Genomic DNA, 24,338 nt, shown 5'->3' on the forward strand with positions numbered 1-24,338 from the left:
ACGATAGCGATTTAATTATATCTATGATATTGTGAAGCGATTTTAATAGAAATCGATAAATGAGCAACGATTTGAATACGAAAATCACCACCGCTAGCGCATAACAATGTATTTCTGCACGCACACGTTTTAAAAGTCTTTCTACAAATATCTTATAAATTTATACTATTAAACATATAATATCTTATAAATTGATATACATATCGCATAATATATTACAAATCGATACGGCAATTCAGTATAATAGCTTACAAATCGACACTATAAAACACATAATATCTTATAATTTGATATACATATCGTAAATATATTATAAATCGATACAGAAATTCAGCATAATAGCTTACAAATTGATATTAGCAAACAAAACAATATCTAACAAATCGGTAGTATGTTACTACAATCGCGATTTGCGGTACATTGTATATACTAAGTGAATGGAGGATATCGGATGGGGTAGAGTCCCTTCCTCGCATCTGTAAACAAGCATACAGGTCCCAGCTTCTTACAAATATCGTTAAGTTTTCAACCATCAAAAGGACAAGATCCACCTGCAATAACAAAACAAACAATGCTTTAATGGCACTCACGACGACATACATTCTTCAACGATAGCATGATGAGATGGAAAGGTACTCACGATGCCTTAATGGCACTTGTTGGATTGTTTGTGCGTCATTGCTTTCTTCCATAATGCCTAACGACAATGAAAAAGTAGAGAATACTGTAAAAAGAGATGGTCGACAAATGCCCTATGACGCCCACCAATGATCGAACCAGTCGATCGCGAACCCGGAAATGTTTTGTAACACAAGACAGGAACGAGAAGGCGGCAATGTGTTATAACACAAGCTAAAAACCAAGGCGGGAACCTCGACTCGAGATGACGGCAAAGGTTGCTACTCCAGTGGCAAAGTTTGTGTTGTCAAGGGGAGATCCTGTTACAGCAGATGGTGTAAAAGTTTACTGCTTAGGACAAAAATAGAACGTTTGGACTTTGAAGAGTTGACATCATCCTCGACTTTTTGGATGGAGGTCATTTTTATCCTTTTCTTGAACCATCGTTTTTTTTTTTAATGGAGAACATTTTTGTCATTTTCTCGAACCGTTGTTTCATGGCGAGAATAGCAGGAAAGGATACTTAAGTCTTTGCAACTGCACCGGACTCCGATGTTAAGTGATGCTGACACATACGGGAATACGAGCCCCATGTGCTTATATACGTGGCGCTCATTGGGACCCCCCAACATGCATTGTGGCTAACGGCCGTCTTCGAGGGAGAACACACACCACCCTCCCGGTGCATGGGTGGTTATAGGGATGGCAGTGGACTAGGGAAAAACGAGGCCCCACCTTACCTCGTCCCGTTTGGACAGGAGATGGAAGACATGAAACCAAGACCGAGGCGGGGATGGAAGTTAAAATCAAAACCCGTGTGGCAATAGATGTGAGGATGGACTTACGCTTTCTCCCATCCCGCACCGATCCCCACCTTTCCCTGCTCGGTCTCCAAACCTTCTTTAGGGATGGCAGTGGATCTAGGAAAAACAGGCCCTCCCTGCCTCACGCCTTTTGAACCCGGAATGAAAGTTGTGATGAAGGTTAAAATCAAAACCCTTGCAGGAATAGAGGCCAGGATTTTGAGATAGAGCGGCAGTGGAGACCTTTTGTGATCGTTAGTTTATTGTGATCTTTTTGTTCAAATAACAATTAAAGTGAAACATGGTCAGGAACAACAAATCTCTTTATAGTAAACAGATTCATTTTGCAAAGGGTAATTCTATGGTTGTATAACTCGTAGGGGTCAGCCTTACCCCAGCTTTCTCTATCGAAAAAAAAAAGACATGAATGCCACGTTACCAATGGGGCTCCACCTGTTAGATAGGAGCAGTTAATTTGTGGAGTTATATCCTCTCTAGTATGGGTGGATGAATAACTGCTTGGTTGTATAACCAACAGGGCTTCTCTCCTCGAAGGGGAGTTAGATCAGGTGCAATCACATTGCACAAATGCAATGTACCGCTGCACCTAATCACCCTTCATTTGGGTCCAACAGCAGCTGGATGGTGATCAAGTGCAGCGACACATTGCATTTGTGTAATGTGATTGCACCTGATCCCTACACCTGTAAAGGACGGGGTCCTTAATCCCTCCACACTGTGATTGCACCTGAACCTGTAAAGGAGGGGGGGGCCTTAATCCCCCAACACGGGGGTTTACCTAGTTTCGTATTTGGTCCTAAAGCATTTGCTAAATACTAATGTAAACGTGGGTTCAAAACTTCTATTTAAATCATATTTTGGGTAATAATGGATGAATGCTCAGCAAGATTTGGTCATGGTTCTGGACTGTTGTTTGGATTGGAAGTTGGTCCAAACTCTAACATCTTATTTTGATCCATATCTTATTTGTCACAAATTATTAGTTCAAGCTGAGATACATGCTTGAATGCAACTGTCCATTTGAATTCAGGCAAGAAACTCACACATATGCACTTTTAACAGACGTGCACCAAGAATTTAATGCAAAACTATAGATGTCCAACAAAATGACGTGATTATTAAGAACTTAATTGGCAGAACAATGATTTTATTTCCATCATGCATTGGTAAGATTCAAGTAGGAAAAAAAGAACAGATTACATCACCATACAACATAAAAAATCAGCATTTTACAATTACTTGGGTTTGAACATCTGACCAACTTGAGGCCCAGTTTCAGTATGGAGCTTAAACTTCCACATCATGCCTATAAAAAAAAAGGCTTTATGCATAATCACACATCCCATATGAGCAAGAAACTCCCTTCTTGCATTTATTATAACAGTGTCCACAATGCTTTTGGCTGTTCAAGAGATTAACACACTTCCCTCCACAACATGTCTCCATATACCTGCAAGTGATTCCGCATCGGCCACAGTTTTGAGTATCGGTTGAGGTGTTAACGCACGAGTTTTGGCAACAATTAGGGCCAGGGCTACCTTGAACACGGCACACCTGTGGGTAAGATTTACAGCCAGGTTGATTGTACGCAGACTCAGAAAGAAACCTACTCATGGAGTGACCACTGCTTGGATCATAGTTTGCCTGGCCAAGAGAAAAGTTTTCTGAGGTTATAACACTGATGATCAAGTAGCTCATCATAAGTATAGAGGGTCTCATTGTCAGGAAACAAAGGGAATATGAGAAGCTAAAGATTCTCAAATCTTGGCTTGAAAATCAATCAATGTATGAGGGGGTTTTATAGGATTGGGGGATAGCTGTGATCCTTAACTGAACCGGCATCAATGTAAATAAGTTGAGAAAAGAAGCATCCTTATTTTGACTTAAAAGTGATATCGACGTATTGGTATTTTGCAAATTTGAACTATGTCTTCATTTGACAATTAGGGCTCCTTTGTTTCGTTTCCATTTAAAGGAAAGGCTTTACATGGAAAACAGATTTCTCAAATATCCTGCTAGCCCAGCCTTCTCAGGTGAATTAAAGCTTTCATGAGAGGGGGGGGGGGGCTGTTTGAGAAAAAGTGGGGCCCACTTGGGCGGGCATGGTACTTTTCTACAATAATGATTTGATGTTTATTTCATTCATGGTGGGAAAGGATTTCATGAGGATTGTCATCTCAGCACTTTCCCATGTAAGTTGCGTAAAACAATGGAGGCCTTTGTAATAACAGTTCTCTTGAAGATGTCAAACTCACTTTTATTTTACATTAATAAACAGTTTGAGCCATTGAAACATTGCAATGTTTAACATTCTTGGAGATTCATAGATAGGCTAGTGGCTGACAAATTTGAATGGTATCATCATTTCAAGGTCAATGAATTTTAGATACGTAATTTTGATTCATTAGGAAGAGTAATACTATAGGACAAAATATAGTATCTGTCATGCCTAAATGTTGGTAGTAACTATGGCTTAGAGGCGCCTGATATGTTGACCTCCATGGAGGAATCTCACTTGTTGCACATGCAGGTTCTCAGCTATTGGAGGAGTGTTCATATGAAAGGGCTAAAATGATGCTATTGACCTATTGTGGCTCCACCAATTTTGTCCATCTTTGAGACAGACAAGGCATAATATTTGGATATTGCTGCATTCATCTTTTGACCGCACATTGACTACAATTTTTTTACCGCTGTTCATCTGTTAGATGAATGGTGAAGATTGGTGCCTTGCACAATATTAGGGTAATTGATTTTAGATTGGTAGAGGTATTGTATAAATATAAGCTAAAGGGTCGCTTGCTTGCCATATGAACGTGAACCATAACTTGGTGGCGCACAAAATTGACTTGCAATTTGATCTTTTCAAGCCGGTGCTACGGCAAAATAGAAGCATGGTTGTGGCCAGTTTTGCCAGTCGTCCACATCTAAGATGTGTAGCTCTTAATATGAGCTGCACTTATGGGTGACTAAACCGTAGATATTGTATCAGGCAGTATTTTGAAATTATTGGCTTTAAGAAGAATGCAACATAAGCCCCTAAAAAAAAGCGTGATATTTTTAAATGTTTCTGCATAAATTCTTCAGATTTATCTCTAATTACTGCAACAATTTTTTATAAATTTTTATTTTATGTTTCCTTATAAAGCACATGTCCAATGTGTTTCATACTTTAGGGCATAGTTACCATAAACTTCTTGCTACATAGGGAAGCTCGCTTCCCTGAAAGTGATTCGGAAGCAGGCAACTCTTTGCTTCTTCAAAAGCATGGAAAGCTTTGGGAAACACACTTATAAAATATGGAAACATTATTCTATTTAAATAATGGAAAGCCTTCTTCCTCCTCGTTAGCCAAATTGGAGAGGGTGTTATGTGTTCTCCTCGGAACACAAATTTGCGTGTTCCGGTGTGTATGGAGGAATATCTTGGGACCCACAATAATTCATATGCCAATGTTGCCCACGATGACTTTATAATAAAATAACATATAAAAAAGGTAGATATGATTTTGACTGAAATGTCCTCCCGTAAAATAGATATGCGTTGAACGAAAATATCCTCTCTCTCCCCGTATATAGATTTGCACGTTCCGGCTTTGTTTTTAGTTTGTGCTACAACACATAGCCGCCTTCTCGTTCCTCCCTTGTGTTAGATAGAAAACTTTTTCTGGTTCGTTCCTACCTTGTGGAGATAACTATAAATCGAACAACTGGTTCGATCATTGGTGGGCATCAAAAAGGGGATTTGTCGACCATCTCTTCTTACAGTCTTCTCTTCTTCTTCATTTTCGTTAGGTAGTATGAAAAAAAACAATGATGCACAAACATTCCAACAAGTGTCATTAAAGCATCGTGAGTACCTTTCCATGTCATCATGTTATTGTTGAAGAACGTATGTCATCGTGAGTGTCATTAAGGCGTTGTTTTGTTATTGCAGGTAGATTATATCGTTTCAATGGTTGGAAACTTGAAGATATTTGTAAGGTGGTGGGATCTCCTGACAAAAATGCTTTGTTACAAATGCTACCAAGGGCCTCTACCTCATTCGGTATTGTCCATTCACTCAGTATATGCAATGTAACCAAATCGCGGTTGTAGTAACATGTATATCGATTTGTGAGATATTGTTTTGTTTATTAATATCGATTTGTAATATATTATGTTGAATTGTCATATATCGATTTGTAAGATATTATGTGTTTTCTAGTGTTGATTTGTGAGATATTGTTTTGTTTGTTGATATCGATTTGTAATATATTATGTTGAATTATCGTGTATCGATTTATAAGCTATTATGTATTTTCTAGTGACAATTTGTGAGATATTGTTTTGTTTGTTAATATCGATTTGTAATATATTATGTTGAATTGTCGTATATCGATTTATAAGATATTATGTGTTTTCTATTGTAGATTTGTGAGATATTATTTTGTTTGTTAATATCGATTTGTAATATATTGTGCTGAATTACCGTATATCAATTTGTAAGATATTATGTGTTTTCTACTATGGATTTGTGAGATATTGTTTTGTTTGTTACTATAGATTTGTAATATATTTTGCTAAATTGTGGTATATCGATTTGTAAGATATTATGTATTTTCTATTGTCGATTTATGAGATATTATTTTGTTTGTTAATATCGATTTGTAATATACTGTGTTGAATTGTCGTATATCAATTTGTAAGATATTTTGTGTTTTCTATTATCGATTTGTGAGATATTGTTTTGTTTGTTACTATCTATTTATAATATATTTTGTTGAATTGTCGTATATCGATTTGTAAGATATTATGTTGAATTGTCGTATACCGATTTATAATATATTATGTTGAATTATCGTATATCGATTTGTAAGATATTATGTGTTTTCTTATGTCAATTTGTGAGATATGATTTTGTTTGTTAATATCGATTTGTAAGTTATTATGCTTAACTAATCGGTACTCGTTATTATATGCATCTTGAATAAATCATAGTAAACATATGTGTTGGCTAATGCAAATTGATATTTTGCTCATGACAGTGTTGACCATGACAGTGTTGAGCATATCAACTAGTTGCAGTGAAGATGATGTATCTCAATCATTGGGAAGTCATGGAGCAACGGACATCCATCCTATAGACGCACCTGAAGAATTGAATATATGCACTAATGATGCACATGATAAGAAGGGTGCAGGCATTGGATTCACTCTTGACTTGAATATTCCAGCAGACGAAATGCAATTCGATAATGAGGTAGACGATCATGACAGTGCACTTGACAAAGGTGCAAACACCTCAAGTCTACATGATAGTACACTTGACTTTGTTCCCATAGAGGGAATGCAGTTTAATAATGAGGAAACTGCATACAAATTTTACAATGATTATGCCTTAAAACTTTGCTTCAGTTTTAGAAGGTATTCTTGGGCAAAAAATGCACAGAGTGTCGTGGTGAGAAAGGCATATGTTTGTTCTAAGCAAGGTTGGAAGAAGTCAAGTGAAAATTCAACAAGGAGCAAGCCAGATTCAAGATGCAGTTGTCCAGCGAGAATGGTGTTAAGAAGACTTCCGAATGAAAAATATGTAGTTTGTACTTTAATCAATGATCATAACCATGAATTTGTTATTTCATTTATGACTCCTATGTTAAGGTCACATCGTAAAGTAACTGAAGCGCATACTGCAATTGTTGAAACGGCTGATAGCACCGGCATTGCACCAAGAAAGACATACAATTTATGCGTGCACGTAGATGGTGGTTGCGAGAATGTACCATTCATACCTATGGATCTAGGAAACCACTTGAGAAGAAAGAAGTTAGAAAACATGAAGAATGGAGGAATATGTTCTTTGATTAATTACCTATAGAAAAAATCAAACATTGACCATGGTTTCTTTAGTGCAATGCAACTAGATGAATATGGGTACGCTATAAATATGTTTTGGGCAGATTCAAAGTCAATAGTGGATTATGAATGCTTCAATGATGTACTTGTTTTTTATACGACAATGAAGATTAATACAGAACAGTGGTCATTTGCGCAGTTTGTCAGATTAAACCATCACTCACGGCGTTGCATATTAGGTGGTGTTTTTTTGTATGACGAGACCAAGAAAACCTTTGAGTGGTTGTTCAGAGTATTTACACAGGCAATGAATGGGAAGCACCCTGGAGTTGTACTTACAGATGGTGATCATGCAATTGTAGCTGCAGTGTCTCATGTATGGCCATATGCACATCATCGCCTATGTTTGTGGCATATCTTTCAAAATGCAGCAAAGAACATAGGACACATTTTTAATCAGAAGATAGGGTTGATAAAAAGTTTAGACAGTGTGTACTTGAGAGCATAGACGAGGTCACCTTTATGTCTGATTGGGAGCAAATGATTCAGATGTACGACCTTGAAGACTGTGTGTGGTTACAATATTTATACGCGGACAAAGAGAAGTGGGCATTGGCATATGGAAGACAGTACTTTTATGCAGGTATGATAAGCACACAAAGAACTGAATCCATGCATGTCACACTGAAAAAAATATTGTATTCATGTTTAACAATGTTTCATTTTATGAAACAGTATGAATTATTTGTAGACGGTCTTAGATAGAATGAGCTTGAACAAGATGTGAAATGCTTCAACACCCGCCTTGTAACTTTGGGCATAAAAATATTGACATGACCTGTAGATCTGTATACACTAACTGTATTTGAATGGACTAAGAAGGAGGTTATACAGGTCATGAATTGCAACATAGAAGGACATATGCAATATGTGAATATACACAAATATCATGTTGTATGCGAAAAGCATCCAAAAAGGCAAGAAGCACATATTACATATAATGTTGACAATGGAACAGTTGCATGTATGTGCAAAATGTTTGAATTCAAAGGTATTTTATGTCGTCATGCCTTAAAGGCACTTAATCAAGAGAAGATACAATAAATACCTGAGTCATATATAATGCGATGATGGACGAGACAAGCAAAGATTGAACTACTAGATAAAAATAATGTCAGTTCATCTAATGTTGATGAGAAGTGTTAGATAGCCTCTTGTTACCAACAACTATGTAGGCCACTTATACATGTTACGGATTTGACATCAAAAAGCGAAGAAGCTTATGTATGTATGAAAAAAGTGTCAAGGGAATTACTTGAAAAAGTACAGTTAATTTACCATGAGTCTGTTGCAGCTCATGATAACCAATCTAAGAAAACAGGATTAAACAACGTAAGTAAAAATTACGCTTCCCTTGACCCTTATGAGAAGTTGTGTCGAAGCGTAAACATCATCTTCGACAAGTTAGGAGTAAACGTTGTAGATTATGATAGAAATATTCACCTAGCAAAGGATATCAAAAAGAAACTTGCCTCTGATCACAGTCGTCGAAGGACAAAGGGTGCACTAAAATTAGTTGGCAAGAAAATGTCTAAGAAACAACCAACCCCTAAGCAACTAAGCCCTTCGTATGAACAGGTATGTAATACAGTATATTACTTCCCATGTAAATTATATTATATGCAACCTATCAATATCTAACTTATGTAATTTTCAACATGCAGCAATACTATACAGACGTGCACTACAATGTTGGAACCTGCAATCCACCCGACCTGTTTGAGTGGAATGATGGCATGAGTTTGACAAGTCTTTTGGTATATAACAATTTTGAGAGGATGTTTGCATTTCTTGTTGAACTTAATGTAGTGTTTGATATTGTTCTGTTTCATAATGGGCTCTGTTCAATTCAAAAGTGAGCAACGCAACACAGGAATCGTGTGTGGATTCTTCAGCTACAAAATAGTTGTAGCATTTAACTTTCATATCTTACAAATCGTTGTAATGTTTAGCATTCTATAATTCTTTGTTGTAGTTTTATAATTCTTTGTTGTAAATCGATAATTCTTTATCGTAATTCTATAATTTTTTTTGTAAATCGATAATTTTGTGTTGTAATGTTATAATTCTTTGTTGTAATTCTACAATATAAATCATACTATAAATATCATAAAAATTGACACTAGAAAACACATAATATCTTACAAATCGATATACAACAATTGAGCATAGTATATTACAAATCGATATGAAAATTCAACATAATAGCTTACAAATCGATATTAACAAACAAAACCATATCTCACAAATCGATACTAAAAAATATATAATATCTTATAAATCGATATATGACAATTCAGCATAATATATTACAAATCGCTATACAACAATTTAGCATAATATTTTACAAATCGATATACGGCAATTCAGCAAAATATATTACAAATCGATAGTAACAAACAAAACAAATCTCACAAATTGACAATAGAAAATACATAATATCTTACAAATCGATATACGGAAATTCTACATAATAACTTACAAATCGATATTAACAAACAAAACCATATCTCATAAATTGATACTTGAAAACGCATAATATCTTACAAATCGATATACGATAATTCAGCATAATATATTATAAATCGGTATACGGCAATTCAACATAATATCCTACAAATCGATATACGGAAATTCTGCAAAATATATTATAAATCGATAGTAACAAACAAAAATTATTGCATAAATCGATAATAAAAAACACATAATATCTTACAAATCGATATATGATAATTCAACATAATAGCTTACAAATCGATATTAACAAACAAAATCATATCTCACAAATCGATACTAGAAAACACATATTATCTTACAAATTGATATATAGCAATTCAGCATAATATATTATAAATTGATATTAAGCAATTCAGCATAATATCTTACAAATCGATATAAAGCAATTCTGCATAATATATTACAAATCGATATACGGCAATTTAGCATAATATATTACAAATCGATATTAACAACTAAAAAAATATCTCATAAATCGATACTAGAAAATATATATTATCTTACAAATCGATATACGGCAATTCAGCATAATGTATTACAAATTGATATTAAGTAATTTAGCATAATATCTTATAAATCGATATACAGCAATTCAATATAATATTTTACAACTTGATATTAACAACCAAAACAATATCTCACAAATTGATAATAGAGAACACATATTATCTCATAAATCAATATATGGTAGTTCAGCATAATATATTACAAATCAATATACGACAATTCAGCATAATATCTTACAAATCGATATAGGACAATTCAGCATAACATATTACAAATTGATATTAACAACCAAAACAATATCTCACAAATCAATACTAGAAAACATATTATCTTACAAATTGATATACGACAATTTAGCATAATATATTACAAATTGTTATACGTCAATTGGGCATAATATCCTAAAAATTGATATAAGGCAATTCAGCATAATATATTACAAATTGATATTAACAAACAAAACAATATCTCATAAAACGATACTAGAAAACACATAATATCTTACAAATTGATATACAACAATTCAGCATAATATATTACAAATCGATTTTAACAACCAAAATAATATCTCACAAATTGACACTAGAAAACACATAATATCTTACAAATCGATATACGACAATTCAGCATAATATGTTATAAATCGATAATAACAAAAAAAACAATATCTCACAAATCGACACTAAAAAACACATAATATCTTACAAATTGATATACGACAATTCAGCATAATATATTACAAATCAATATTAACAAACAATACAATATCTCACAAAAATTGATATAATATCCTATAAATTATATGATGTATCGATTTGCAAGATATTTGTATTATAATTTTGAAACATGTGCCTGCAAAATTTACATTGATGAGATTTGGGCGCTTGAGGTGGTAATTTGTGTATTCAACACACGTGTGCCAGGTTCATAATTTTGGTTTATGGATCAATGTGAATTTTGTGGTCTTATAAAATTTGTTACAAATGTCTATACACAAAAAAAATGGAAATTGAAAGTTAAACTAAAAATTGCTATCTCTCTCTCAGCAGTAGAACGTAGCCCTCTTCACGTTATCCTTGAGAACAGGTAGACGTTTAAAATGACTTCCTCTTACTCCTAGGCGCCTCGCGTCCTTCATAGTGTTCTAGGTAATCTTGCAGTCTGGGTTTTGTATTTTTCTCAACTGGAAAATCCTTCAATTTTTTACATAGTTCTGTGCGGAATCTAGGTATATTATCCTAAAAAAAAAGGCTGAAAGTCAGACTAATATAAAAATGTAGTCACCAATAATATAGGATAATAAAACATGTTTAATTGTACAGCATACAGCAGTGAATTCTAGTGCTTGTCCATAGTATATTGCTTCAATATACTTTATTACAAAGATGCCACAATCGATGCCATTATTTTGTAAAGGAGCATCCTATGCGACGTGAAGCCTCCACGTGCCAATGTTGACACCCAACATGTCTCTGAAAAATCCAACCTGTGATTTATGCAAAAGCAAGTAAATTCCGAGCCACGGTACAAGATACGGTAATCTTAAAGATAGAAACTTACCAAGTGCATAATGTCTCGGTCTACACCAATGTCATAGTCCAAGGATTTGTATAGCTATATTTTTTGTTATCGTATATCCAACATGTATAAGACCCAATGCTTTTCCGATTGTCACAATGTAGGAATCAATATCTGTAAATCGATTTTAAAATATCTTAAAAAATGAATATGGAAATGCGTAATAATACCATAAAATCGATGTTAAGAATCAGCATATAAATCGATATTAAGAATCAAACCAATATCTTAAATCGATATTAAGAATCAACATAGAATCAGAACAATATCTTAAATCGATATGAAAATTCCTATTGATAGCTTAAAATAGATATTAAGAATCAACATAGAAATCGATATTAAGAATCAGAACAATATCTTAAATCGATATGTTGATAGCTTAAAAATCGATATTTAGAATCAGCATAGAAATCGATATTAAGAATCAAAACAATATCTTAAATCGATATTAAGAATCTAAACAATATCTTAAAAATTGATATTTAGAATCAGCATAAAAATTGATATTAAGAATCAAAACAATATCTTAAATCGATATGTAAATTCCTATTTATAGCTTAAAAAATGATATTAAGAATCAAAACAAGATCTTAAATAGATTTAACATCTTACAAATTGATATGGTCACAAACCTTTTCACTTGAACAAAAGTCTGTCATTTGGTCATTGTTATCCCAGTATTATATTCTGTCTAGAAATTCAGTCGTGTATGGCATTCGGCGAACAATACTCTGTTGAGCAGAACAGTAATAATAGTAAGTTTAAAATATGAAGGTACATTAATAAATAAAAAAAAAGAAATAAACATATAATATAATTGATATACCATAAAATAAGGGGTGACGACGTGGACCGACATAGTTCTTCCCTTGCTTTGAATATACATGACGAAATCGTGTATAGTCTCTTTACAACAAATGTGCACTTGTTAATATACATACCCATGGCATACGTAAATGTATAACTAATAGTGGTTTCATACGTACAAAATTAGTGATAGTGTGTCCTTCTGCAAATTCATCTCGCATCCGGTCGATGTTCTCTTCGAGCACTTTGCTAAGTTTTCTGGCACCTTGTTTTGTAGATGTTGTACTAAAATTAGCTGAATATTCAGTAAAATAATTGTAGCATTATATTCAGTAAATGAACTGTAAATGACGTAAAAAAGATTAAGCAGGTTATAGGAATCGAAGGTACCCTTTTTTTTAGATGTTTGACTGAATCATAACGTCCTTCTTCGACATCGATACAGCTTTTGCAACGAAAGAGGTTAGAGGAAACGTCAGTTTTTCTATTCGTTGCTCACGAAGCAGGTTATAGGAAAGGATCCTTTTCTTCTTTAAATGAAACGCCGCATGTTTCATGCTCTTAAAGGAAACGTCTTGTGTTCCTTGCAGAACACGATGCTTCATTCATTTATTTTTCACGTCATTTCACATCTCGCCAGTTTTTAAAAATCATGCAAAAAGAATATTAATAAATAAATAAATTATATTGTGCATTAATTAAAAGATGTCATTTTATTTGCTAGTATCTTCAAAACGATATTAGTACGTGTAAATGAATGACACGTCACATAACATCAGTAGCGTGTCAGATGACGTCTTCCTAAACTCAGACCCTAAACCCTAAACTAATGTTATGAGACGTTCTTTGCAACTAAAGGAAATGCTATAAATAATAAACCCTAAACCAGTAATCACTTAATGATTGAACAAACTTAAGTACAAATTGTGGTAACTTCATAATCAATATACATAGTAAGCGCTATTACAGAAATCGCTATACAAAATAAACTCAAAACTAGTAATCGCTATAGGATTTAGCAAATGTTAGTACAAATCATGGTAACATCATAATCGCTATACCTATTAATCGCTATCACAGAAAATGTTATAAGTAATAAAACTTAAACCGGTAATTGTTATATGATTTAGCAATAGTAAGTACAAATCATGGTAGCTTCATAGTCGTTATACTGAGTAATCGCTATTATAGGAATTGCTATACATAATAAACTCAAAACTAGTAATCGCTATACAATTTAGCAAACATAAGTACTAGTAATCCACAGATCATTGTGTGTTTGTGAAAAAAAAATCAAATAGAAATTTTACCATTCTCTTGCTTTATGTGGATGATATGTCAATTATAGGTCAAGACATCAGCAGGATAAGCAAGCTGAAGTTGGAGCTGAGTGAAACCTTTGCTATAAAGGATTTAGGTCCAGCAAAGCAGATTCTTGGGATGAGAATTATTCATGACAGATCACATGGGCTGATCTGGTTATCTCAAGAGAATTATATCAAAAAAGTTCTTGAGAGGTTCAACATGGATAAAGCAAAGCCTGTTAATTGTCCTCTTGTAGGGCACTTCAAACTTAACTCAAGTCAATGTCCTGTAAATGATGAAGAAGAAATCGAGATGCAGAAAATTCTCTATGCTTTGGCAGTAGGTTCTTTGATGTATGTTATGGTATGTACTCGACCAAACATAGCTCATGTTGTTGTTGTTAGTCAATTTCTGCAAAATCCAAGGAAAGAACATTGGGCAACAGTGAAATGGGTTCTAAGGTATCTTCAGAGCACTTCGAAGATGAGTCTGTGTTTTGAAAATAGTGAACCTATTCTCGATGGGTTCACAGATTCTGATATGGCCGGTGATGTCGATAGTAGAAAATCTACTTCTGGGTATTTGATTACTTTTGCAGAGGGAGCAGTTACATGGCAGTCAAAATTACAGAAATGTGTAGCTCTCTCAACCACAGAAGTTAAGTTCATCGCCATTACAAAAGAAAGTAAGGAATTATTGTGGTTGAAGAAATTCTTGCAAGAGTTGGGCTTGAAGCAAGAAAGGTATGTTCTTCACTGTGATAGCCAGAGTGCAATTCACTTAAGTAAGAATTCTTCATTTCCTTTAAGATTAAAACATATTGATGTTCGATACCATTGGATTCAAGATGTCTTGATTGACAAATTGCTACAACTTGAGAAAGTTCACACTAATGATAATACATCAGATATGTTGACTAAGGCATTGTCCAAGGACAAGCTTGAGAAGTGTTGGTCTCTAGCAGAGATGGTCGAAGCCTCCTCATAAGACAGGAAGGGGAAGAATTGTTGGGTTTCCCTCCTTATGGGACCCATCTATCTTGGAAATGGATCGTCTGATAACTGATCATTTATGGTATCATCAGTAGTTCGATGCATATTCATTATCGCGGCAGAATTCCCAAGCACGATGCTTGATCTTCTCGAGGACGACTAAGAGTATTCACTGGACAACGATTTATAGAAGTCCTCACAGCTGAATGATGATTCAACTGTTCAGAGTTTTGAGGATCAGCGATTTGTCGATGGCGATTTATGGTTAGTGCTTTAAGCTGCATAGCGATTTGTTTCAGTATTCGCTGGATAGCGATTTGTTTCAGTACTCGCTGAATAGCGATTTGTGATAAGGTGATTCAGTCGCATTGTAGGTTATACAAGACGTTTAGTCTTTCGCATTAAATGCGAGTCTCGTCTTCTATTTAAGGGATGGATGAGAGAGCGAGAATGGGAACTGAAAAAGCAGGAAGAAAGTGTGAGAAACACTTTTAGGGTACCGAAAGGGTGCGTTGTGAACAAAGGCAAGAACTCTTACACTTCTTTCATGACAGCTTCGTGAGGCTGGTTCTCCAGAGCATTCATTTTTTGTTCTTCAGTGAGATATATCATCTTTTGTTCATTTCGTTACACCTCTGTGTGTTTGTAAGGCTTATGTCTTTTGGTTACTTTGTAATCTCTGTTTGAAAATAGTGGAAGGTGCTGACCTATTGGTCGTCGTGGACGTACCTCAGTTTGAGAGAGAACCACTTAAATCTTTCTGTGTTGTTTTATTTTCGTTGTTGGTTTACCTTTTCTTCCACTGTCATCATTGTATTGCCTCCATCGATTCACACTTGTGGGAAAGTCAGCTTTTTTTTTTCCAACGAGAGGCTCTATTATCTGTTTACATTTGTTCAACTTTCTTGCTAATGGACTTTATTAAATTGATCCTATATATGGTCGTCGGACCATACTGGCAAACTGTGTTAGAGAAGCTTTTTCTCGAGTTGCTGGTCCACCTTTGCTTATCTATTTCTTTGAATGCCAGCATCATAGTAACTATAAAAAGGCTGGCCTGTTGCACTCGCACTTGGCTTAAAATGGCCTTTAACGTTCTTATGGTTAGGCAATCAATTTGAGATCTAACTTTTAATCTCAATGAGGTATCTCCTGCCAAGCGCCTGTTGAACTTTTGGACCGATGCTACTTCCTCGATGCCTGCTATAAAGCTGGTACCAGAGAGTTCGAAGCAGCAGCATAAGCCTAGGAGGAAAGAAGTGTAATTGTTAAATCACTATCTGGTTAATTACTTGGTCTTATGAGCAAGGGATTTAATTGAAATTTATGGCTCAAGCAGCAAATTTTGGGGGATAGATTTTTGGAGAGATTTCTTCCCCCTTGTTCATTGTAGTCTTTTTTTGAAAGATCCCTTGTTCAGTGTAGTCACTATGTTTAATATAATTTTCTCTGTCAAAAAAGTTTAATTTCTCTCTCTCTCTCTCTCTCTCTCTCTCTCTCTCTCTCTCTCTCTCTCTCTCTCTATATATATATATATATATATATATATATATATATATATATATATATATATATATATATATATAGAGAGAGAGAGAGAGAGAGAGAGAGAGAGAGAGAGATCTATATATATATAGAGAGAGAGAGAGAGGGTGGTGGCTGCTAACGTTGTGCTAACTGGGTTTTCAAAGGGTTTTTCTCATGTATTACTTAAATTGACCATGCAGATATGTTCGGCAGGGTCAATTTACTAGGAAAGTACAATTGGATCATGTTTTTTATGAAAAACATGATTTTTGAAGCCTTGAATATTTAAGAAAATCTTATACCGTTGATTTTTTAAATCTTATAAAAACATACTGGCATATCAGAATCGGATGATCCACGAGTATATTCCTATAAAATAAAGCATAGAGAATGCATCTGTAAAGTCAGATTTAAGGAAAACATGGAAACTCCCTTCCAAAGCCCCGTTTGCATGGCAGTTAGCTGGAAAAGTGGTTAGCAGCTAACATCTTTTAATATATATATTTATGTGTGTATATGTGTGGTTTCACTGGATCTGACCCAATGCAGATATAATAGATATAGGAGTCAAACAGATAAATGCTGATTTAATATGGATTATTCAAACACGACAGTGGGATTCAAGTTTTATGTTGACTGGAACCTGGATTTAATGTACCCAATGCATTATTTGAAACATCTACAAGCTAGTTAGGTAGCTTGTCAACTTAAGATTCGTTTTGACGAACCCAACCCATTTAATCTACTTAAGTGTACCCCAGTATATCAGTGGTCAGAAATGAGCTGGTCTTTTTCAAATCCCAATATGATAAAATCTATATAGTTAACCTGTCTTGGAAAAATGTGAACCTAATCAAATTGTTTATATGTAAAGTTGGATATGAACTCAATAAATTTTATAGGTAAAATCTATATTGTTTCTGATTTTCATTGCTTTAAATAATAAATAAATATTAATTTCATCTATAATTGTTTGTAATTAATCATGTGTGGTTCAGGATTTATGTAAAATATTCAATTATTCGCTCATCAATGGGAATGAGATTAAGTCCTCATTTGCAAGGCTTGTTGTAAATGCCAAGACCTCCTTGATGCAGTTGCTAAATCTGTGCAATTCCCTCTGCTAAAAACTTATTGGCGTCTTGCTAGTTATTGGTATTTGAAGAAAATTTTGTCCTCAGCAAACATCTAGATGACCTGGGTAAGTTTCACCTTTCATCTTTCTATCTTCAGTAGTCTAAAGATCTTACTTGAGGTAACATGTTGCATGGCCAGATATCACAATCGTGCATATGATTCAAAATCATAATTCAATTATTATTGAGAAGACATTGTTGGTAAAAATCACGTATTAACTTCTTTTTGGCATCTAAATGCATCATCCATCATGCTCTTCCTCTGGGGAAGAAAAATCTTTTACTCATTTCAATTTAGTAATTGCCCTCTTGCTGCAGTTTATCAAAATGACATATCCAATATTCAAGATTTACTCCACATAAAGCCTTCCAAAATTCTGAAAATGTATCTAAAATTCTTAGAAAGCCCAAAACTGTCTGCAGGGACAGGAAAAGCCCAACACTCCCAGAAGTTTAACCTTTTCACTGTCCATCATCAACGAGCTGTTTAGAAAGCATCCGTTCACAACTTACTCAGCTGTTGATGAAGAATGAGTGGGATACCTCCAAAGAATGTCAGCCCAGGTGCTCTGCCCATCTGTCACCTCCTTCATCACTGATGCGACCTCCTTGAGAGAGACACGGATCTGATATTTACTATCCCTCTCCCGGATTGTCACAGAGGTTGTGGAATCAACAGTGATGGCAAAGGGAACACCAAGCTCATCAGTTCTTGCGTATCGCTTACCAATGGATGTACCAGTTATATCTATCTTATGTGATATCCCAGATGCAGTCAGTGATTTGGATATCTGTTTTGCTACGTTGTCATACTGCTGGTTCTGAATCAGGGGAAAAACTGTACACTTGATGGGTGCAACTAGTGGAGGAAAACTGAAAACGTTCAATTGCTCATCACCAGCTTTGCTTGGTCTTGTGTAGAAAGAATGTTCGAAGAGACAGTAGATAATCCTTCCAATACCGAAAGAGGGTTCGATCACTGATGGTGTAAATACCCTTTGGTGCTCTTTCTTGATCTCTTTCGAAATTGATACCATCTTTTTGGAGATTGTTACGGCCTTGCCAAGAGTGCATACATGGAACTCAACCTCCCCTGTTGATTCTAAATTAGCTTTCATTTCCATAGCTTCCTTTTCATTCATGGCCTGCCCAATAAAGTACCCACAAACCTCAATATCCATAGACGCTTGACAGTACAGTTATTAATCCCAGAAAACTTGGATGCTGTTTGCAGATAAGGGGAATCATAGAACTCACCTCCAGAGCTTCAGCGATTTTTTTCTGATCACCCTTGAATGCAATGCCAAGTTCTTTCTTTGCAGGACTAATAATCAGTTTCTGCGATTGCAAAACCATGTGTCACCCAATGTCAAGCATACAATTGAGAGATGCATGCATGCCCACACATGCAGAGAGAGAGAGTGTGTGTGTTACCTCAACTTCTCGTGGTTCTGGATATTTTTCTTGGGCAACCAACGGAACACCACTTTTTTCCTGTTGCAAACATAGTATTCTTGTCATGGTACACGAAACCAATAAATGATCAAGAATCTGTGCTTATGCAAATAAGAGAACAGCCCTCACGGAGAAAATTGGTACAAATCACATCAAGAATATAACACAACAAATGCAGTGTCTCATTGAAAGAACATAGAGAAAAAGTTAGTCTTTGAGCATTAGTAACAGCGGGCATAGATACATAAAGATGAAATGTTCATAATATGTTTTGGAACAATATAAAAAAATAAAAATAAGCTTAAATGTGTAACATAACAAAATAAAACAAACTCAACTCTTACTAAAGCTAGGGTCATTTTCAAACAATATGTGAGATGCAAATTATGAGTTATTTCCAATTTTGTGTTCCATGAAAGGAATCAGTCAGATATTTGGATCGTTTTGATGCAAAGATGAGAACAAATTGCCATAAATAAATAATTGAACATAAAAGAATAAATAAAACTCAGTAATGGGTGAGTAGGGAAGAACAAAGGGAATTCAGGTGCATCAAATAGAATCAAGATATACAAAAGAGACAGCTCAGTCAACAATACCCATCATACAGACCATATAAAGTTGGAAAGTGAAAAATATGTCTGTAGTTATGAATCAAAAGTTCTCAAATTATTACCATGTGTGCATTCAGATCATATGCAGACCTATCAGCAATACCGACACATTCAATCCAGCCATAGGAGCACTCAATCTCTGCATCCCAACAATCTGCAGCATAGTGGGCCATCTCATTAGGTAAATGCTGACGGAAGCGCAAGCGATCTTTGTTGATACCCAGTGATGTTAGAAAGAGGTAAGTCCTTCCAATAAAGTAGCCCAGAGTCTCGTTATTAATGGTTCCCTGTTAACAAACACACTGATCATTAGAGTCCATTAACCATAAAGAACCATTTCAACTGTCATCAACCATAAAACAAAAAGCAAAATATGCAAAACAGTTAGTGGATTGTGTGATGAAGAAATAGAAAAAGTAGCCAACCTTTGAGACTGCATCACCAAGGCGAATCCTTTTGGATGGCTTTGCAGACATTTGTTCTTCTCTTGGATACATCAAGAACTCCAAATCAGCAACATCCTTAAACTTTGGGTGTGATTTATTGTTTGGATCCACAAAATGCTCAATCTCAGCTAAAGTGAACTCACGAACTCTGAGAAGTCCTTGCCGAGGAGAAATCTGGATGCACAACATGTGCAGTAGATAATATTTACCATATTTTATCAATTATCATGCATATCAACAGCTCTTATAAAACAGAAGCACGTGAAAATACACAATCATGCAGGTGGTTCATCATTGCTTAGAAACTAGTTTATATCCAACACAAAAAAATTCACAAGAAAAGGACAGAGAAGCCAAACACTATACCAGCAGCAGCTATGATCATCAGAGATATCTCTAATATAATAGCTACAAGAGGGAAGGAGGGAGGATGGAGTGGTGGGGATGGCATGGCAGTCGGAATGTAAGAAACCAAAGCACATAAAAGTAACCTCATTTCTAAAAGCCTGGCCAATCTGTGCAGCAGCAAAGGGGAGTTTGTTCCCGTTGTAATAATACAAGTCCTTGAAGTTCACAAAGATGCCTTGTGCAGTTTCTGGCCGCATATACCTGTAATCAAATATGATACATGTCCCTTGAGCGCAGATAAAAATGAATAGGAAATGAGAAGGCAGCAAAGATAGTATACTGTGTGTGGAGTTTTGTTTAGAAACAAATGCTCCTACCCTGGACTTAAGCCCGATGGGCCAATAGATGTTGAAAACATCAAATTGAAAGGGTATGGGTCAGAGATAGGATTCTTTGTATCAGGAGCAGTTATGCCATATTCCTTGAGTTTTGCACCAAGTTCTTCAGCAGATAGGTCATCAAGAACTGCAAGCACATGTTTCAATTCCTCTGCCTTCTCAACTGGTAACATGGGATCCTTCTCAAGTTTCTCCTTACAGAAATCCTTGAGCAAGTGGTCTGCCCTGTAGCATGTTCCAGTCTTCTCATCCTTGACCATGAGATCTGTGAATTTATCCACATGACCTGAAGCCTTTAAGACAATTTCAGGTGTGACACAAGGGCAGTCCACCTCCAACATATTCTCCTCCAATACGAAATGCTGCATAAAGTGTATAGTCAAACAAACCAGCAACTAACAAAGAATGAAGAAATGAAAACCAAACCAGCATGTTCTCATCACAGACAGCACCATTAAAGCTAGGAGGGAAAATGTTCACTATCATCAAATGCCTTTACAACTAAAACTATGTATCATTGAAGGCTTCCTTATTGGAGTAAGGAAGCAAATATGTAAAGGCTCATTGTATTCTGATGGTTTGTGAATCTAAAACCAGTTGCAGTAATATGCAAGGCATCTAAATCTTCATACACACCTAGAGAAAAAAATTCTGTGATGAATAGCAGTGCTTATTCAAATTAGTTGCAGTCACTCCCTAAAAAAAGCAAAACACTGGGATATCCACAGCAGAAATTTCTAATACCACTGATCATGCAAGACAAAGCAGTCATTTGTGGTCCTTAAAATTTTAGAAAAATCAAGTTGCATTTTGGCAATAAAGTATAGTTAATCTCTTATACAATTGCCAGTACTTGGACGAAGGCCACCAAATATGAACAAGTTAGTGGAACATATAGCTGTGAGATGATGAATTCAAATACAAATGGATCTGCCAAATTCAAGGATCTGCAAATTTCCACCTGGGTATTGGAAATAAGCACAAGATGCATCTTTTAAGATCTCAATAATATCTACAGGATACAAGGTACTCCAATTTGAGGATTTATAGACCAAACAGCGTGGTTCATGGAATAATCTGTCACTAATGAAAGAACATTCAGGTGAAATAAGGGGTTTGGGGCAAATTTTTTGTTGGAATCATGAACTTAATATCAAAATATTTGTTCCCAAAAATCTCAACAAGGAAAATCTTGTGACAAATCAAAAAATGTTAATTTTTGGGAGAATCTCAGGCAAATGTCGATGTAAACAAAAAAATTCAAAAAAATGAATTACATATAAAATTGTAATTAAAAAATATAAACATATAAAAATATAAAGTGATTTTATCGCATTAGTAAAAATGTGATTCATTCAGAATAGGTGTTGCAATTTTGGAAATGTATGGCTTTTGAAAATGTCAAGATAAAACTATGATATTTCAAAATAACGCTGGTAATTGTTATATAGATTAAAAGTAAGTTTTGAAATTCATGCTTATCATATTAACAACAACCTCAAATTTTGAGTTCAGATACTGATTCTGAATCAGTAGCAGCTCAAAAACACCATGGCAAGCCTCAACTATGGCAGTACCACTGAAAACACAAACAATATCATATCATAGTCCACATCAATCTCTCCAAGAGAATCACCAGTAGCATGGACAAGAGAGGGCTAGGGAAAAACTTATCTACACAACCTCTTGAACAATTACTTTGCAATTGCAGAAGCCATCAGTTCTACAAATATGCAACATGGCCCCAGGGAAAACATGGCACCGTTAGCAAAACAGTGTAAAAAAAATTTGACAATAAGTCTAACCTCCATGCAACCGTATAATGAAGAGCTCATTACAAAGAGGCTATAAGGATCATATTTTACAAAATGAACAACCAAAGAAACAAATACGCCAAAAGAAAAACACAATCAGTTTTCACTACTCATGTTCCTCTTCACATCAAACAACTGCTTGCTACTATACTTTCATGAACCTGTTAGGATTTTGATTTACTTAAACAATCATCTATAAAAGATCCAATTTTTCGTTAGCCTTAAATATTTTCTATAAATTAGTCGAAAACAGAGCTTGTGCAACACGAGTGCCTCATATCTTCTAATAAGGAACAAATAATTAAGATCAGCACAAAAAAGTTTACCCCCCTCTCATTTACATTTACTTTTAGCTGTTCTTTAGGAAGATGGGACAATGCCTGTTGATAATGATGAAATCTACATTTTAGCACTGAATGATGAGATAAGAAAACCGGAATTGCAAAGGAAACAAACGAAAGCAAGCAGAATTCCAGAAGCTTATCAACTAGAAATCGAGAAATTCCAAACTGAAATGCAATCTTTAATCGATTCCAAACCATTAAAGTACAAACTGGAATTCAGAACTCTAAACTCTAAACGACACAAATTCAACTTCCCCGTCCAAAAGAAATAGAAGGCACAAAAGAATATGAAAAAGGAGGCACATTTCAATCACCTGCCGCCAGAAGGCAAGGACGTTCGACTTGATGGCGCAACCGGGAGGCCCATAATCGTAGAGGCCGGCGACGCCCCGGTAGATCTTGAACGATGGGATGTAGAAGAGCCTCCTCTCGAGCGTGTTCACCGCCTTCTCCCGGAACGCCTCCCTGCTGATGCTCCCGTCGTTGCTGCTCGCATCGACGGCGAGCTTCGCCTGGAGCTCGGCGGAGAGGGCAGAGACCTCCGACTTGAGATCCTTGAGGGACTCTATGGCAGCATCAATTCCCGTCTTCGACGCGCCGGAGTCTGCCTTCATCGCGCGGACGAGCTCGCCCTGCTTCTCCACCGCCGCCTGCTTCTCGGCCACGGCCCTCCGGAGGGAGTCGACGGTAGAATCCATGGACGGAATCTTACCGTAAAATGAGCGGAGGGAGGGAGGGAGGAGGCGGAGGAAGAAGGGTTTAGGGTTAGGGTTAGGGTTTCTGAGGTGAGGGAGGAAGAGATGATGGTGATGACAGGAAAAGTAGGGTCGGAAATATTGTAGCATGGGAGGGGGGCCGGTGAAATTTTGAGTGGTGGAGTTGGATAAGGGGGCGAATTGGGATCTTCCAAATTCATGTTTTTTGGCATCTCCGGATTTTCTTTTCTTTTTCTAGATATTTCGCCTGGTCTGGATTATTTTCTTGGAGATATTTTTCCGTTTTCTAAACAAAAAAAAATATATTTTCCCATTTCATACGCGTGACTGGTAGGGAGGTGTCAATGGGTTGGGTTTGGTTCGGACCCAGGTAGAACCAGACCTGACCCCAGTTCTCAAGTATAGTATCGAGTCCAGACCCGAGTTTAATGAGACCCACCATAAGAGAAACCATACTTAGATCCGATAAAAGCTATATGAACCTGACCAGGGTCATAC

The 24,338-nt window shown here is 35.7% G+C and overlaps 1 protein-coding gene across 1 annotated transcript; it reads right to left on the bottom strand.

The window, feature by feature from the left end:
* Nucleotides 1–17,998: 17,998 nt before the first annotated feature.
* On the bottom strand, nucleotides 17,999–23,958 carry LOC149832026 (glycine--tRNA ligase, mitochondrial 1-like). Its single transcript, XM_090012333.1, has 8 exons — nucleotides 23,439–23,958; nucleotides 20,946–21,328; nucleotides 20,712–20,829; nucleotides 20,200–20,394; nucleotides 19,837–20,061; nucleotides 19,140–19,199; nucleotides 18,963–19,043; nucleotides 17,999–18,850 (listed from the first exon to the last, which is right to left on the bottom strand). Exons 1-8 carry the CDS (start codon nucleotides 23,820–23,822, stop codon nucleotides 18,215–18,217), a joined length of 2,082 nt encoding a protein of 693 aa, XP_089868459.1. The 5' UTR covers nucleotides 23,823–23,958; the 3' UTR covers nucleotides 17,999–18,214.
* Nucleotides 23,959–24,338: the final 380 nt, after the last annotated feature.

This window comes from Nuphar pumila, chromosome 7 (assembly GCF_984573655.1).
Source record: "Nuphar pumila chromosome 7, dmNupPumi1.hap1.1, whole genome shotgun sequence".
Lineage (NCBI taxonomy): Eukaryota > Viridiplantae > Streptophyta > Magnoliopsida > Nymphaeales > Nymphaeaceae > Nuphar > Nuphar pumila.

Excerpts from the sequence above, each read along its gene's own strand:
- LOC149832026 (XM_090012333.1), bottom strand. The coding sequence starts at position 23,822 with ATGGATTCTACCGTCGACTCCCTCCGGAGGGCCGTGGCCGAGAAGCAG. Across the intron at positions 21,329-23,438 it reads TCCTTGCCTTCTGGCGGCAG|CATTTCGTATTGGAGGAGAA; the intron begins GTGATTGAAATG and ends CACTTTATGCAG. Across the intron at positions 20,830-20,945 it reads CCATCGGGCTTAAGTCCAGG|GTATATGCGGCCAGAAACTG; the intron begins GTAGGAGCATTT and ends ATTTGATTACAG.